Genomic DNA, 18,648 nt, shown 5'->3' with positions numbered 1-18,648 from the left:
AGGTCGGCTTTGAATCGTCTTAAATTAGGGCTGGGTATCGCCAGGTACCTCGCGATAAGATACAATGCAATAAAAATTTAAAAAATGGTTAAAGTAAAAACAAATGTAATTAAAAAATCAAAGTCCTAATTATGAGATAGTATCTGAGTAATAATGACTCAGTATCTGAAAATTATGACTTAAGATTTGTTTTATTATTATTTTACTTTTCCTAGTTTTTTAGTTGTTTTTTGCTGGCGGGAATAGGCTTTCATATAAATCAGATGTAAAATACTAACTAGCATTAGCATTAACTAGTATTAGCATAGCATTAACTTAACTTTAGCATTAGCCTAACAATGTCATTATCCTAGCATTAACACTAACCTGGAATTAACTTTAGCCTAGCATTGGTATTAACCTACCATTAGCATTAGCCTTGTAATAACATTATCCTAATATTAGCCGAGCATTAACATTAACCTAACAATAACATTAGCCTAGCATTAACATTAATAGCAATAGCATTAGCCTTGTAAAAACATTATCCTAATATTAGCCGAGCATTAACATTAACCTAACAATAACATTAGCCTCGCATTAACATTAATAGCAATAGCATCAGCCTAACTCCTCACTAATTATCTGATCATTCAATTCATTTAAAAAAGGGGTGCAGGTGCTGGCCTGCGTCTCAATGCATTAGCATTAGCTAGCATTAACAATAACTATCATTACCATTAGCATTAACCAAACTTTAACATTAACCTAGCAATAACATTAGCTTAATATTAGCCTAGCATTAACATTAACCTAACATTAGCACTAACCAAGCATTAGCATTAGCCTAGCAATGACATTAACCTACCATTAGCATTAGCCTAGCAATAGCTTAACATTAGCCCAACATTAACATTAACCTAGCAATGATATTAGCCTCGAAATAGCATTAGCCTTACATCTTCACTAATTATCTGAACTCAATAACAATTAAATTACTATTACAACAGCAACATATTTTTTTTAATTACAATTACATTTATGTCATAATTGTAATTAATTACCAATTACATAATTACAATTATAATTTATCCCAACCCTGACACACACACACACACAGACATTCATATTCAAGGACACAAAGCTTCAATCTTCCTGTATTTTCTCAGCAAGCAACAGATCAAGGATCATGAACGTTTCAGCCTCTGGTTATGAATTCATTCAGTCTTTGAGTATTTACGCGCTTGTTGTTTCATCTAAATTTTAAAGGCTTCCCTTCCTTCCCGCAGGCGCGTCACGTCTCCGAGTTTTGTCTATGTAACGTGATTGTATCCGCCTCCTTTCTCCTATCGACCCACACTCTCTCCCAGCTTGGTGGGATTTGTCATTAACTACTTTGGGAGTGTTTCAGGCTAATTTAGCTCAGCGAGCTTTATCGATTTGGCTTTAAACACTGATTTGTCTCCAACACTTTGCACTAAGCCTCGAACACCAACAATCACTGTTTTCAATTAATCTGGCCACAGATGTGAGCTGTGTCATGGATTATTCAGGCTGAAATTCAAAACAACCCAACGCACGCAAGTCAGGAGATGAACAGCAATCGACAATAGTCCTTCTTCGAGAGGATTAACTCTTCAAACACTCGCACTGCTCACTTTCCTTTCTCTGCTTGTGCATTCAGAAAGCAATTCAAAACAAAGATAATCGCACTGGATTTGAAATGCCTCACTATCGGCACATCTGCAAACTGTCTGAGCCTCTTGGGAACGAGGAGCGGTACTTCAGATGTGATAAAGAAGAAGTTCTTTCCGGTGCTTTTCTAAAGTTTTTGGTCCAACTTTTCAAAGCACTGACAGGTCACAATGACACGAGAATCAAAACAAACCAATTGAACTACGAGAAAATCCTGAGAACTGATAAATTGTTGATTGAGCTCGTCAACAAAATAATGTAAACTGTTTTTCTTTCTATTTAAAGGTCCCATACCATGCATTTTCACCCATCTCCATTTGTTCTAAGAACCCCAAAAACATAGTATTTGAGGTTTATTTTCCCAAACTCGCCTGCTTTCCAGAGTTTTAGCCCTCTAAAAAGTGACTTTCTGACCAATGTGCTGTTTGCGGCCTGCTTAAGCATATTCATGAATGGGCGTGTCTATACACTGACTTGCCTGCATGACTCACTCTGAGGCAGCTCAGTGATAACCAAAGCGATCCACACATTGTTATTGTTTTCAGCGATAAAACTGCACATTACAGTAAAGACATGGATATTCAAGTGGCTATTGTGTGAGTCCGTCTCTGCGCTGTGTTCATCCAGCAGCAGCAGCAGTGAGCAGCTTCAAACAATCACCAGAGTTTTAAGCTGCTAATTCACTTTCTTCTCCTCCTCATCTCTATTAAATACAAGAATAGTGCATATAAGGTGATAATCTTTTGTTTATCACCTCAACCGTTGCATCGCATTGGGTCACAAACACATCAGATCAAGTCAAAGGCAATACAATATCTGCTGCCTGGGTGCCTACACTGCAGTGTTCACTGTGGAGGCGCGGCACCAGCAGCAGGTACTTCCTGGAGGGGGCGGTTCATAATTTTCAGAGATGCAGAAAGGAAGCCCAATAATACTTTGGGGGTGTTTTTAAAAAGGAATTAACATTGTAACAAGGTTAAAAGCTCAAGGCTGTAAAGAACTATCTTTCCCACTGGAAATTCTACCAATGACTTGTTCAGATCATAGACGTTAGTACAAAACTACAATATATTTCAACTCAAATATCTAAACATACTCTATTTAAAAATGAAGAAAACCACGCGTCTTGGCTTTCCTTCACGACGTAACAAAGAGAGCTACGCAAGACCCACGGCTGTCAATCATTGTCATATATATGACATAAAATCCTGTTTTTCAACATTTAAAACGAACTTCACAGAAAATAATGTAGTGTGATAATAACTAATGATCACGCAGAGTTTAGGTTTGGGAAAAAATTATGTGATGAGTATTTGAACTGTACAGTTTGACCCACATCCCATCTGTTATCATTGGGGAGGCGGGGTTTATGACCTACACTGCAACCAGTCAGCAGGGGGAGCTCTAAAAATAAAAGCTTCACTCCACCGTGGAGCTTGTCCCGTCCATTTCTTTTACGGTCTATGATACCAACCAGTTTTCCTATCAATAGGAACTCGAAGCAAGTATTCTTCTCCAACATTCAACAGACCAATGATATCCCAAAAAACACATAGCTTTCTCAGAAGACAAGGTATCTGGTGATCTGATGAGATGAAGCTTCATGAGAAATTCAACGTCAGCCAATTTGTGTGAGAAATGGTTTATTCCATGAAGCTTCATGTGGGAACGAAACCAACTACTGGCCAGGTGTAAAACTGTTCAGCACAAAATGCTTCCTGCTAGAATAATAGTTTAAGAAAATAAATAAATGAATAAATTACAACAGCAGAAATAGATCCACAAACAAATGTACATCTGCGAAAAGGAGTAGGAAGAAGTTTAAACTTATTTCATCTTACCCCTTTATTCATTACCTACTTTATCTTTTTAAATACAACTAACAATACAATTAATTACCTGTACACCATCATACAAACAATCTACATATTCACAAATAATCCATAGCTAATCAGTATTACTCAGAACAGAAAACAACACCTGGTGATTAGTAAAACCCTTCTTCTTTCCTGTACCTTGTGAAAAGAATTTATTTATACCTGTTTTTAAACTAAATTATGCTTGAACATTTTTTTAGAAGCATTGGTTTAAATTAGGCCCCTCGAGTGCTTCAGCCTTTTACTTTATAACCCTCTGCTCTGATTAAGTCACCATTCCCGATATTGGAAGGGTTAGAAAATGGTAATGACGGTGACATTTCCGGCTCCTTCCTTAAATGATGCAAACATTGGTTCGCGCTTCGCTGGAACGCCCCCTCCATTAACAAACTTGATACACGCTTTATAGCCACGGCACATCTCACAACATCACTATGAACTGATTTGCTGAGAGCATTTCTTTGACTAAACTCGAGCTATTATAAAAACCTCTGCCAAGGAGGCAATGTTTCACTGGCGTTTGTCCGTCCGTCTGTTAATGTGGATGTTTGTTAGCAAGATATCTCAAAGTGTTTACACAGATATAGATTAAATGTGGTGAGCTAATAGACAATGTCAAAAGGAAGAATGGGTTCCATTTTGGAGATGATCAAGCAGGTATTGTGAATACAGTATCCAGAACAAATTTTGGAGCATAATGTGGATGTTTGGCTGGTTGGTGACTTTGCACCTCTAAACTTAGCAAAGGTTTGCTCTCTCTCAGTGCTCTTGTGTTTCTATTGTTTCTTTAGGCTTTTGTGTGTCCATGTGTTACTGAAAAGCTGTTGGTGCATCTACAAATATTCTCCTTACTTTAAATGATGCAAGAAAAAAAATGACAAATACAATAAATAACTAGGCAAGATCCGTATTCACAAGGCGAATAGGTATTGTATAAAACTACAACCTCTATCAGGATTTGTTGACAAGTTTGTTATTTTTACTAATGAAATTGAAAATGATAAAGCAGGAAAAACCGAAGACTGACCATGACCTTAAATATGACCTTGAGTGAAGGTCAAGGTCAGTGTATCTCATTTTTTGGCTGAGCTTTGTCGTCATGACAGCGTTGGAGCCTCACTTTGTTCACTTTTCTGAGGAGTTCTTGACCTTAAATATGACCTTGAGCAAAGGTCAAGGTCACACATTGAAAGAAAATGTTGTTCAATGGTACAGTGGTCAAGTTTTGTTTTAGCTGAGCTTTGTCATACTGAGAGCGTGGAGGTCTTATGAGATAACATATGTGTCATTAGTGCTGCATTAACAGCTTAGGAGGAGTTCTAGGACAAAGGAGTTGCGGACGAAAAATAAAAATATCTATAATAATAATAAGAATAAATCTTACGAGAACAGTGGATTTGGCAAATTTCAATTGCCAAATACAATAAATAGAATAAAATTGCATGAATGCATTTGTGAACATTAAATAAATGACTAATCACTCTTAGGCCTGTGAGCATACAATATGCCTTGTGAAACTATCCATTGGTGTATTGTACAGAAAATAACTTGCCCACAACAGACAAAGACATTATATTGTATAACCATGTAGGATTATATTGCTTTGAAATATGGAAACTGCAGATATCAACATTGTTTTTACTTTGATTACTGTCACCAATATTTCTATTGTCTTGTACTGTGTGTGTGTGTGCGTGCGTGTGTGTGTGTGTGAAAAGAGAAGAAATAGAACAATAAACTCATCATGCAGCTTTGCATTGCTGCTGCAGCCCTCATTCCTGAGCCATCAACACGTAACATCTGCTCTGCTGACTGAGACTAAAAACCTAAAGTCATTTTCCCCCATGGAAATTGTTTTCTATTGATCCTCATCCCAAATTAATTGTATTCATGTCATGTCTGTGTAGGAATCCAATCACTGCGCAGTGTGAGAGCTGGTGAGGTAGAGTGCCCCGTGTCATTCTACATTTGAATGAAACATGTATTTGGAAACAAATGTGACTTTACTTCGGTCTTGCCATTTGCAGGAGAAATCATTGAGCCATAGGCTGTGTGCGCATTTACAATATGGTGCTGTTGTCACCTTTGATCAAGGTTAAAGATGTGCCGTGTACAGCTTATACCACCTCTGTTATTAGGCTCTAGTCGATGCCAATGCTTACGCAAATGTGGAGGTTTATACGATCTGACCACATTATAAACACAAACATATAAGTGAAATGAGTTTAAGCCAGAGGACAAACCGAGGTTTAACCTTTTTGAGCCAAGACATTTCAAATACATTTATATATTTATTTTACTAAGCGCATTGCAGCCTTGTTTTGCTGCCTACTGCCACCTATTGATGTGGAGAGCTATTTAGGTCAGTTTATGTTACGGTCATTGAATTTTCCATTCAGAAAAAGGAATAAAACTATAAAAACTGATTGATTTTCATATTCTGTTTCTAAAAAATATGTAATGTTAGAAGACAGGAACAAAAAACACCAGATTTTTCATATGGTGCGACCGGAAGTTGCCGTTTTCAAAGTAAGAGCACGTTTGAGGACGGTGGGGTAAGACACTTATTTTTTACCCTTTTTCTGCAACTACACAAAACTTGCCATATTTTAAACAATTTTCATCACTTTTTCTTGCCATATTTTTTTCTCTTTTTCGTGTATTTTTGCTACATTACGATCATTTCACTTCTCCATCACATTTCAATGCCTTTTCTGAAATTTTTTTCCCACATTGAATATATTTTCAGTTTTATATATATATATATATATATATATATATATATATATATATTAATGTAGTTTCACTTATAAACCCTTTCCACCACTTTTCCAACCTACTGTTGCATATGTTGACCCATTATTGTCACTTTTGACCTTTTTTTTTTTTTTTTTTTACCATATTTCATGCTTATTTTTGTTAATTTAACCACATGTACAATTTGTCATACCCATTTTTGGCAGATTAAATGAGTTGTTTCTACTTTTTTCAGCCAATATTGACACTTTGAACCCTTTTTATTACTTTTTCTGTCTATTTTTGGCCACTCTAATTTGTCACTTTTAACTCATTTCTGTGGTTTTTAAAATCCCATTTCACCACCTTTTGCACCATTTTTAGTCACTTTTAATCAATTTTATTTCTGATTAAAACAATGATTTACATCTTTAAGATTACTATCTACAATAGAGCAAATAATAACAAACTTACTGGATAACAGTGGATATTATTCAGATAAATAAATGTGGCTATCACAGATTCATAGAACAATGAACCATCATTTTTGCTCTTCCCTTTATTCCCCCTTAGAGATGTCTCCACATGACTGTTCTTCAATGTTCATGTCTGTTTTCAACCACCTTCAAGTCCAGGGGGGGTCCCCGGTCTCTGTAACCTTTATTTTGGGGGTCACGGCCTGAAAAGGTTGAGAACCATTGGGCTAGAGTTCCAGAATATGACTTTTGAGGTCTTTGGTCTTTGGCAAAACAAGGCTCGTCATCTGCACAAACCAGTGCATGCATATTACACTAAAGTGAGGGTGGAAGAGGTTTTTGTGCACTCCTTGACAGTAACACGCTTTTATATTGTTTCGAAAAACACCGTACTGATCCATGTCATCAACTTCTGTTCACAGCAGCACTGAAATTCTTTATCTCTCCCACACAGCATTGTCCTCAAATGCACTCTTACTTTGAAAACGCTAACTTCCAAATGAAAACACAGGCTTTTAACATTTTGTTTTGGTTTTTAGAAACAAAAAATACAAATCTGGCATTTTTTAGAGTTGGGTTTATGCTTTATTGACCCTTTTGATTAAAAAAAGTCTTCATTCTCATTTAGAATTTAAAAATTAAAAATAAATAACCACTTTTGTTTTTTTTATTATCAATTTCTGAAAGGAAAATGCAATGACCAAAACATTCACCAACATATTTATTTACTGTGAACACGTGTAAAGGTCTAAATATCAAATAAAAAATCATTCCAGCATGTTCATTTTTTCTTCTTTTTTAAATAATATGTTAAGGTTTAAAGCGATCAGCAGATGCCTGAAAAAAGTTAACATGCAAATCAAAAATAAATACAGTAGCACTTTTTTAAACCAACTAACTCTAATTTAACAGTCTAACATGGTGTGCCTAATGATCTCGAGTCAGAGCACAGTGATAGAAAAACGTATCAACATAATTTAGTGTTGTACCTTCACAGACGTCTGTGGACTCTGAATCGTTTTGGACTGTGTGTTTAATGGCGTCTCCAGAATCAAGCGACGTCTCCACAGGAAGTCGCTCTCCTTCACAGGAAGCTGAGATGCCAGGTGTGGTTGAGACAGGTAAAGTCCTGAAAGGTACCCAAAAAGACAGACACACATTTAACACAGAATGTGGTGTAACTGACTACAACATTTCAGTGAGGGGAAAATGCAGCCGAGCAGGGATGGAGGAAGTGGAAGAAAACAGTGCTTTGCTTTCTTTCCGGTGTAAACTGCCTAAAGTCTGACAGGACAAATATTGTCTATCAAAATGTCATGACGCAAGTATTTGCATTTGAAATCCCAATGTTGGCTTTTATTTACATCAACAAGGTCCTGTTCCTCAACTTTTAACTATCTGTGAGAATTAAAGTAAACAAACAATGTTTGACTATGACTTTCTGTCAATTCACAATGAATGTGTTTTGCTTTTGGAGAAAGAAACAAGTAAATGCAAATAGATTTGGACTGTAACGGGTTTGGCCTTGAAAAAAAATGGACTTCATTCTGGTTTGGACAGGTTAAGGCCACGTCAGGTCTAACTTACAGGCCTGATTACAGATCAAACCCACTGTAGGGTTCCTCTCACACGCACAGAGACCCTGACTTGACTTTTTTTAATTTTTTCTTGTGAACACGGATTAGATATGTTGTGTGCACAAAACTCTAACTCATAGTCAAAAAATATAAATAAGCATGACATGAGCATGAAAGTTGGAACCTGGTTCTCAATATTCTGTTTACAGGCAGTAGCTGAGTTTCCATTACAGATTTTTGCAAAATAAAAGCGATATTTCTAAACGTCGACGAAGTACGATTGCGCTTCGAACGTGTTTCCACTGAAGGTTGATTTGAGCAGCAGTCTCATCACGCCCGTGAAATCTCATCTCATGAGACTTTGCCGCACGAAGACGGACGCTCCAAACCTCCTTATAAAACTTTCTTTGTTGTTTCATGTCTAATGTGGCACCAACAATTTTCAAGTATAATGTCTACATGTACCGCATCATGATTTCTAAGTGGTCATGTGACCAGATACCTCACGTTCTGTGACGTGTATTTGCGGAAAAGGTGTTTCCATAAAGCTTTTGCCACACATTTGAATATCAAAACATCTAAAATTCCTCCTCATGAAAGCGTAAAAACTTTTTTTTTTTAAATTCAGGTGTTTCCATTACCACTTTTTATTGCACTATTTAGATTTTGCACATTTCCAAGGGTAATGGAAACACAGCTTAATGTCAGACTTTTCACAATGTCCTTGTAGCTCGTTCCCAGCCCAAAATAAAAATCAATCACACAATCCCTGTCCATCGTGCAGCTTTAGCTGCTCTACTGTTCAGGAATGATATTACTATTATTAATTACTATTCCGTGTGAATGTTTTACTTGTTTCTTCACCGCAAATTAGTGCTTCGTGCGAACGTCATAGCTAATTCTTGGCCACATTATCATGTATTGGGCTCAATACACACGTTAGGACAATTAATACCCTTTTTCAGAGTTGTGGTGGTCTGCTGGGGCCTATCTCCAGCTTTTTTTGGGCACTAGGTGGGGCACCCTAGATAGGGCGTTAGTCCATCGCAGGGCAACACACACTTAGACAGAGAACCTCACACCTACAGGTAATCTAAAGACTCCAATCACCCTAACAGCCATTGTTTTAGTGGGAGGAGTGCACGGAGAGATAATGCAAGCTCCACACAGAAAAAACAGTTATTATTAATGTTCATGAAAAGTAAAGTAATTTAGACAAGAATCAGCAAAAGAATAATACATTGTCATTGTATTTTAAAGTTACATTATGTATCAACTGCGACCCAATGTCCACTACAAAGGACAGATGTTACTGTAAATACAAAAATAAAAACAGTTCTGAGAAAATGTTTGCTACAACATGTTTTCTTTAATCTAAACACTCAGTGTGGGTCTCAGGAGGTTAATGTAAATGTATGTAAGCCTGTAATTATATATACTGTATATATATATCAGCTCTATGATGTTAAGAGTGTACACTGCCTTCTATTTGTCATTATTTTGTAATGATTTGAATCCAGACTGGAATCATTGTCAAGTCTTTGCAGAGTGAAATCATGCACCAAAACATGGCAAATCAATTAGTGGGTGTGACAGTGTGTGTATCCCTCATAGCATCTTCTCAAGTATTTTCATCATTCAGGTTTTTCAGGTTAAGCATCAATAAATCTGCCACAAAGTTTAGATTCATGTTTTATTTCGTATTTGATCCACCAGCAGCAATGTTTTGTGATTTGCAAGCACAGTGTGAGATTATCCATCTACATCTTAAGTCTAAAGGTAATATCCGCCTACAGAAAAATAACAAACTTATTGGTGAAAAGATGAAAAAAAAGAGCTGTGCTGCAATCAAAGTGTGTCTCTGTCTGCCTGACTGTAATATATTCATGTCAGGTGTGAGTGATTTGGGAGCTGTGGCTATCACTCTGGGCATATCTCTGCAAAGCCCTTCCCAACTTATCTTTGCCTCTAAGCTGCGGTTAGTCTCGTAGCTCAAGGAAAGAGCTGGGAATCATTTTTCAATGCAAATGGCCCAGCCTGCAGGCAGAGCACAGCCCAGAGTAGAAGCACCTTGAATGCTAATCTAAGTCTAGTATTGCTCTTTATTCTTCTGAGCAGCCACGATGGGCAGCAGTGTGTGCAACAGCTTCACCTTGATGCGCGACCTCTGATCTCTGCAGGGCTTGGTCATCCTTTATAGCTGCACACGCATTGTGCTGACTGTAGGGACCAGAGGGAGCTCTATTTGTACTCAGGTCATAAATCTCCTCCTCACCTTTTTTTTATTGAACCATTCCTCCTAAGCTGCTTTAGTTGTTCTCAATAAGTAAGACTCAAATCAGACAGATTCTTCAGTATTTTGAGGCAGAGCTTTCTGATACAGCTGGGTTGCTTTTATTGTGCATTCTGGCCAATGGAGGACAACATCCAATCAATAAATGTGTGTAATTAGTCTAATCACTTTTTTATGTCAGAGACCTACATTGTTGAATAAGCTAAAAATCAAGACTAGATTGATTCATGAAACAATTTGTCAAGTTATGATTAGATTTCATCCAATGTGGTGAAATTATAGAAGATATCAATATTTTTTTTTATATTTGTCTTAATTAGTTGTAGTCTCGTTATTTTCATTATAAAAATGCAGTCGACAAAACTGACGAAAATCTTTAGAATATTATATCATTATTATATATTACAATGGGATTTTGTGTCCAGAAAGGAGTGTTGTAGTAGTCGAGACAGGGTAAAGGTCTCGGTCTCGTCTCGGAAGCATTTTGACTCGGTCTTGACTCGGACTCTGGATTTTCCCTCAATACCATTCGAGACCAGCACTAATTCCTGCTATTTTTAAACTTTTTTATAATGTGATAATAACTCGGCCTCGGCTCCCGGAAGTCTTGGTCTTGTCTTGGTCTCGGTGCATTCTGGTCTCGGGCAAGTCTTGTTCTCGGATAGTGTGGCCTTGAACACAACACTACCAGAAAGTGAGACAAAAGACTGAACCATGTCCGATGTTCAGACAGGAACCGAGTTGAGATCACAGGTATGAAAAACGTAAAGGATAGAGATTCAACAAGAGAAGAAAGTCAAAAGGCTGACAAGCGGTGGAAGCAAACAGGATGATTGTATAAAAAAAAATGAATCTTTTGGAGAACCATACACAGACAGGTAGAGAAGATCAAGGGAAATAGGAAGCTGACATCTCGAACAGCTGGAAGAAACACATCTGAAATGGCGACGAAGAGGATGAAAAGGAAGAATACTGAGCGGGGAAGAAAGCCAAAGGGCAGGGGCCAGAAAAGTCAGTGTGCCACCTTCTTGTTTGTCTGAGAAGTAAAACGAGGGGGGATAGGTCTTCTGAGAAAAGTGGCACTGAAAAATGCATTTGACTGTGAGGCACATCAGATGAGATCTTGGCTAAGGGCAAAAGTTTAAAGCTTATAAAAGACTGATGAAATTCTTAAAAAAATGCTTAAAAGAAGGAGGAAAAAAAAGTGACAGGTGAGAAGCGCTGAGGTCAAATCTCTGTGTTCAAAAGTCTGACCTGTTGTCATGACAACGTTTGTCTTTCTTCTCCCTCTTGTTAAAGCTCTTGGTGCGATCTGTTTAATGAAAACCATCCATCAAAGCAGCCTAAAATAACTGCAGAGCACACTTTAAAAACCCACGGGAGGGAAAAGTTGCCTTAAGCCTCACAGCGACAAGAAATACCAACTACAGTGTATTTGAACGGAAAAAAAAAAAAACACACAAGTCTGCAATAACAACACAACGCAAATTAATTTTTGCAACTAAAATGCTGACAGCTGTGCCAGATGTGCTGACAGTTGTTACACCTTGATGACAGAGAATGCTATGGAATGAGGAAGCGTGGACTCAGCAGAAATGTTACGTGCATCAGACATGCAGTGACACGCACGCACACACGCACAAACTCGCACCACTCACACCTGTGTGGAAAAGCAGGCCAACGGTTTCCACCAGGGAATCCCACAGGAATCCAACACTAGCAGTCAGCGATAGACAACGGTCTGGGAGGAGGTTTCTAGACACCAGGGTCACATGGGATCACACACACAACACCTGTGTCTTATATCTCCTGCTGCCTGCACAACTGTAACATTTTTATACACATAGGTGAAAGTGATGGATTACAAGTACTAACGTTACTGTCATTGAGTTGCTTTTATATTTACTTGGACTTTTTTAAGTACATTTCAGTACATTTCAGTAATCTTACTTGTATTTAGAGGTGTAAATAGTACTGATATATCCTACTCCAGTAGAAGTACTGTTGCTTAATTAAAATTGTACTCAAGTACAAGTAAATCATACATAAAATACTCAAGTACAAGTAAAAAGTAGCTCAAGTAAATAGTACTCAAAGTAAAAGTTACTAGTTACTGTCACCGTGACCACTCACGTTTATTTGTGGTGATACTGTAAATCTTGCCACGGTTTCCTTGCATACTTTTTTCATAAAACAACCAATTAATTCAATTAAAAATAAAAAAAAACATTCTAAGGCTTTAAGTCTAGTTAAATTGAGAACTGAGAAAATAACCTCCATTCAATGCTTTATGACGATTGTTCAGCTATGATGTGATGCATTTCATTGTTGTGTTGTCATTTTCATTGTTTGTAATTTCACAATGTCCGTTGATCATTTAAAAAAATAATTAAAAAAATTTACTCAGTAATTGCAGGTTGTAGAAATTTAAGGAATTACTTAACTTCTTTTAAAAAGCACTTAAGTACAAGTAAATTGACTGATTTAGAAATGTACGCAAAAAAGTACAAGTACCCATGAAAGAAACTCAATTACAGTAATGTGAGTAGTCTGTTACTTTCAACTCTGCTTGTACCTAAGTACGTTTTAAAAGAAGTAAAATAATTTGTTACATTTCTACACCCAACTGTTACCGAGTCAATTATTGTTTTTTGTGTTTACTTTTTTATTTCTGTTTCATGGTCTTAATTAAACATTGAACATAATCCATACGTTCTTAGTCGTACTATTTCTGATCAACCCTTTCTTGGGTTCAGGTTGGGGTTTCAAACCTATTATGTTGCTACCTACATGGCACATTTGGCATGGCACTGTTTCAAAGTTCATAAATGTAGCTATATTTAGAGCCTGAGAATTAAATTTTTTTTTTTATTTTGAAATGAATTCATTGGTGTTATTTTATTTTAAAGAATTGTGCATTTTGACAAACCTTTTATTTTATACAGAGGCCTTTGTAGAAAACATGAGATGTTTACTGTATGCAAGGGAACCGTGGCAAAATGTAAACCAAAAATAAACGTAGGGGGTGAAAGTAATAAGTAACTTTTACTTTGAGTACTTTTTAATTGATATTTACTTGTACTTGAGTACAATTTCAATCAAGTGACAGTACTTCTACTTGAGTTTGAACATGTTTTAAGTTGGGATATGGCTCTCAATACAACACCTACTGATAGAGGTGACCTTGAAAACGTCTTCAAATGGGTCTTCCACCTCCGACATGAATCCAGTGCCTATTATGTGCTCAGAGAAACCTGACGATCTGTCTTCATTACCAGAATGGTCAATGTTTAATCTCTTGTTGCATATCTATTGGAGATTCTATAGATCTGAGCAGCTCTAGACTGTGACATGTGGTCAATGTCCTAAATTTCTGACAGCCATAGAAGTGTTGAAGGGTTTTCTTTTTGTCACAAAACCATAAAATGACCATCAGTGAGTCTCTCACTGTGGCCACGTAAGGTCACAGATTTACGGCCATGACAACAGATAAAAAAAAGCTGCTTTTTGTTACCTTTTCGTCTGAGAACGTGCACAGCCTGAAAAAGGGATTAAATACTTTTCCACACAAAGCCGGGGGTTTTCTTTCTCCAGCAGCTGAACATAAAGCCTGACGCACCTTGAGAGTGTGAGCATCCAGGCCTCGGCTCAAATATTGCATGTTCTGTTTATCTCTGGTTTTAAGCGTACACAGTTCTATTGTTGTCGTCCACTCCAGGCTCACATGTTTCACAAAAATGTCACAAAAATGTTTCACTTTTTGTGCGTGGCAACTCAATCTTCTCATATTTTTCGTGCTACAGGAAACAACATTTTTTGGTATGTTGAAAATCATGGAACTCAAAAGTTGCAGTAGCTCACGGCCCTGTGCTGTGTGAGCAGCATGTCAGCAGTGCTGAATTCTTCTTATATTTTGCTAACATGAGGTTGAATGATGAAGGTCTTTCCACTCCGTTACCTTTCTGTGGTAACGGAGTGGAGTGGAAAACATGAAAGTTGGTCACAGCCATCACACACTGAGGTACGACTCAATGGTTTCTGTTGTAATACCTAAAGTCCTTCATTGCCTTTTTAAAAATTGACATAAAAACTGGCGTTTCCATGGATACAGTTGATGATAACGGAGTAGAAAGGAAAAGTAAAAGTGCTGAAAATCGTCAAAAAAAAAAAAACTAGCAGGACTTAGGGCTGGGTGAAATAGCTTTTTTTTTTAAATATCTTTATATTTTCACACTATATCACGATATACAGTATGATATATATCTCGATATAGCATAGTGGCTGTGTGTGAGACATGGGGACGGGAGAAGGAGAGGAGAAATAGGTGTGGACTTACAGCCAATGGAAAAAATGTATTGCTATTTTAACGTACAATGAATTATATCGATATAAATGATGTTGCCCCGTGTGATATTGTGCTTGCAAATGTATCGATATAAATTAAAATATCGATATATCACCCAGCATTAGCAGAACTAGAGGGCTAAGATTTTTAATACAATACTGTATAGGAATGTGCGATATTTTATCGTTTATGATTTATTGTCAAAAACATTCTCACCGGAAAGAATTTGTCATCCCGCGATATAAACGATAAATTCCCATGTCGGAAATTAGCAAAGGCCACGGGCCATTTGTCCCTCAATTTAACTAAGAATGCCAGGCCAGGCCAAAACTTATTATTCTCTGGAGCGGAACGTTGTTTACGGAGCTCTGACGTCCACCGCCCCCTTCACACACCGCCGTCTGTCTGTGTGTGTGAGGTGCTCATCTCGGCTACCTAAAGCTGCCATGCTGCGATACATCATGGACCGCTACTTGGTTAAAACCAGACAACCATCCAACAAAGGGAACCGATTCAAGTTCCTCTGTCAGATCCACCCAAAGTTCCACAAACACGGGGACAGAGATGAACCTGTAGCAACGATTATGAACTGGAAACTCAACTAAAGCTAACTATGCTAAGCTAACACACGGACACACAGACTGGGCTAAGAGCTAACGCTAACCACTCCAAATGAGGAACAGGCCAAGTAAAAAGAACACGTCTTACTGTCATAAAACCACAGAGAGCCACGGACTTGTTTATAGTAAGATTTAACACTTTACTATGGAAGGATAAAAACTAAACATGCCACACGTTGTGTGAAATAGATGTTAGCATAAATACTAATGTCACTATTAATTTGTCCAATTTGTGAAACGCAATATTTTTTAATTATAATTCACGTGTTCACAGACAAAGCTGGTCCCATTAGACTAATGCAACTATTGTGATTATTACACCAAAATATACTGAATGATTAAATCATCAGCTTGAGCTGGTTTAATTATAGGAAATCGAGAGATATTTATCAATCATGACTTTATGAAACTCATTATCAGATAAATGAAACAAGATTCAGCAACAGTAAAAACACTAATGGCTTTTCATGTGCTTTTTTTTTTTTAGAAAATATTTTTATTTCAAGTGAGGAAATAAATGAATTACATACAATAACACTAATAGTGACCCACATGCACTAATATATTCCATAAAATATCAGCTCATGAACTCTTTGAGTCAGCAGATATTGTAGCCTTTTTAAATGTGTCTAATGTTGATGTATTCACATTTATTTGTGTTTGTAAGGAACCTGTTTTTTTATTTATAGTTTTTATTTATCATGATTTTTATTGTTATCCTGATAAATAGCAGAAATTATCAGGATAATTTTTTTTGTCCATATCGCCCATCCCTAATACTGTAATACAATGATTTAATACACACTTGATATTTCAAAAATGTAAAAAAAAAATGGCCTGGATATATTTTTTCCTAATGTGCCTCTCATGAAAATGTACACCATATAATGCTGGAGTGAAAAGCAAAACAATGTGTTTTAATAAGATTTATCCCCCTAACCCTTTTACCCTAAACGTAACCCTAACCCTGAATGAAGTCTTAAGTAATAAATTGTACAAAATAAATACCAATCGAAACACGTGAGTTTGAAAGTTGCCCCCGGCAGCAAGAAAAAATGTGGAAATTGTGGTGGCATGCACAAAATGGGAAACTATCATTTTTGTGGCACTATTATGTTTCACTGTGAGATCGTGTTGAGTCAATTGATCAGTAAATGTTCCAATAGAGTGATAAGGTGATTTCATTTCAGGACCACATTCATACCAGTTTGGTTTCAAGACAGGTAAATAAAAAGAGCTGAGAAATAAGTCTATGTTTGTTGTTGTTTTGTGTTTACTTTGGGGGCCACATAAAATTGGACCGAGGGCCGCATGTGTCCGTCAGTTAAGATTTGAAACCGAAATCTCCTTATTGTATTGTGTAATTGGAGTTTAAGCTTTATGAAGACGTGAAAAATAAATTGTATTGTGTGCATATTGTTAAAAGTCTTGCTGCGAAACAAACCACAGGACTAAATATGTGAGACTCCCAGGCTGAATGTTTCTTCTCTTTACTTTGAGCAATCAAACAAAAGCTGCACTTTGTCATTCATCAGCATTTCTTTTTTTTTTTCAAGTCCTGACTGACGTGATTGAAAAAGCCTTCAGGCCAAGCCGTAGTGTGTGCTCACTCCACCAAAAGAATCATCTTTACAAATAAAAATGTGCCCCCAGGCTGCGGCGCTGCAGGTGACTTTAACTGGTGACCTCTACATGAATGGAGGAGACAAAGAGACAGCAGCCTCACAAGAATCAATACGCCATCACATTATCATGTAGTGTCCAACTCTACTGTCTCCTTAGGTTCTGAAAGCTCAGATTTGAATCAGTTACTCCAAGGTCATTTCACTCACTCACCTCTGCAGAGGCTGAACAGTGACGACAATCCATGGATTTTCAAAATTAATTGCACGGCATTGATTTTGAATTACTTTTTGATCTTCAAACAAACTATTGCCACAGGTTAGAATTGTGTTCACTAAAGGGATTGACCTGAGAAAACACAATTTTCCAATGTAACAATTGTTATTAAATTACGAGGCCCTTTACAGTGATCATGTAAAGCACATTGAATGGCCTTGTGTATGAAATGTGACATGATATACAGTAATGTGTTTGTTACTGATTTAAATGCTTTTACTGTAATTTGACATGTTTTTGCTGCTGATTTTAATGTTTTTATTGATTTTTAAGCTGTTGAATGTTTTCTGTTGCACTTTTGGATCATGTAAAGCACATTGAGTTGCCTTGTGTATGAAAATGCGCGATACAAATCAATTTGCCTTGTCTTGTCTTGTCTTGTAATATTGTAGAGGTAGTGTAGACGATTGGCAGAGTTCACGATAACGATTGGAAACAGTTGGAAAAATGACTTTAACTCTAGTCATACTGTACATACTCTAGGCATGATCTTTTCAACTCAATAGGAATATAAAAAAATAAAATAAACAACATAAATATGACACATTTTTCCCTATTTTAAGTGCAAAAATTGCCACAAAAAAGAATGTTTTCTTAAAAAGAAACTAAACCCCCTGGATTTTGCTGACCTGCCACTCGGAGGGAAATTCCAAAAATGTCTTGATTATGGGCGGGGCTCCTGGAGCAGTTAAAACATGCCCAGTCTATACTATAAAATCTTCAAAGACCCATTTATGCTATGCTAACTAGCTACTTAATACTCACAATAGCTCTCTCTTCACAATTCTTTCAATACAAAAGATTCACCACAGATTACCACAGAGTACAGAGACCATAGGTGAGAGTTTTTTATAGGAGTGCTAGTTTGTGACGCACGATGGTCCAATGACGCCACATAATCTATGACTAAAATGTTGAGAATTGGACCAGGATCAATCAACAGCACTACTTCATACCAAATAGATATGTTTTCAGCAGAAACAAGTGGTTTTGGGGGCTAGTTACTATTTAAAGTGTAACTAACCCCAAAACCCATTTATTTCTGCTGAATACATGTGTATTTGGGTTTTAAGTAGTGCTGTTGATTAACTCGAGTCCAACCTTTAACATCTTTGTAAAAGTATTTTAATTTTGTGTATCTAGTTGTAAAA

General features: G+C 36.9%; 1 protein-coding gene across 1 annotated transcript in view; it reads right to left on the bottom strand.

Moving 5' to 3' along the window:
- Window positions 1–18,648, bottom strand: part of arhgef10la (Rho guanine nucleotide exchange factor (GEF) 10-like a) — a 219,087-nt gene that overhangs the window by 177,947 nt on the left and 22,492 nt on the right. Inside the window, 1 exon segment of the mRNA XM_028446908.1 lies at window positions 7,753–7,892. Within this exon segment, the coding sequence (XP_028302709.1) occupies window positions 7,753–7,892 (140 nt within the window).

The sequence above is a fragment of the Gouania willdenowi genome, chromosome 5 (assembly GCF_900634775.1).
Source record: "Gouania willdenowi chromosome 5, fGouWil2.1, whole genome shotgun sequence".
Taxonomy (NCBI): Eukaryota; Metazoa; Chordata; class Actinopteri; order Blenniiformes; family Gobiesocidae; genus Gouania; species Gouania willdenowi.
This window is presented reverse-complemented; position numbering and strand designations above follow the sequence as displayed.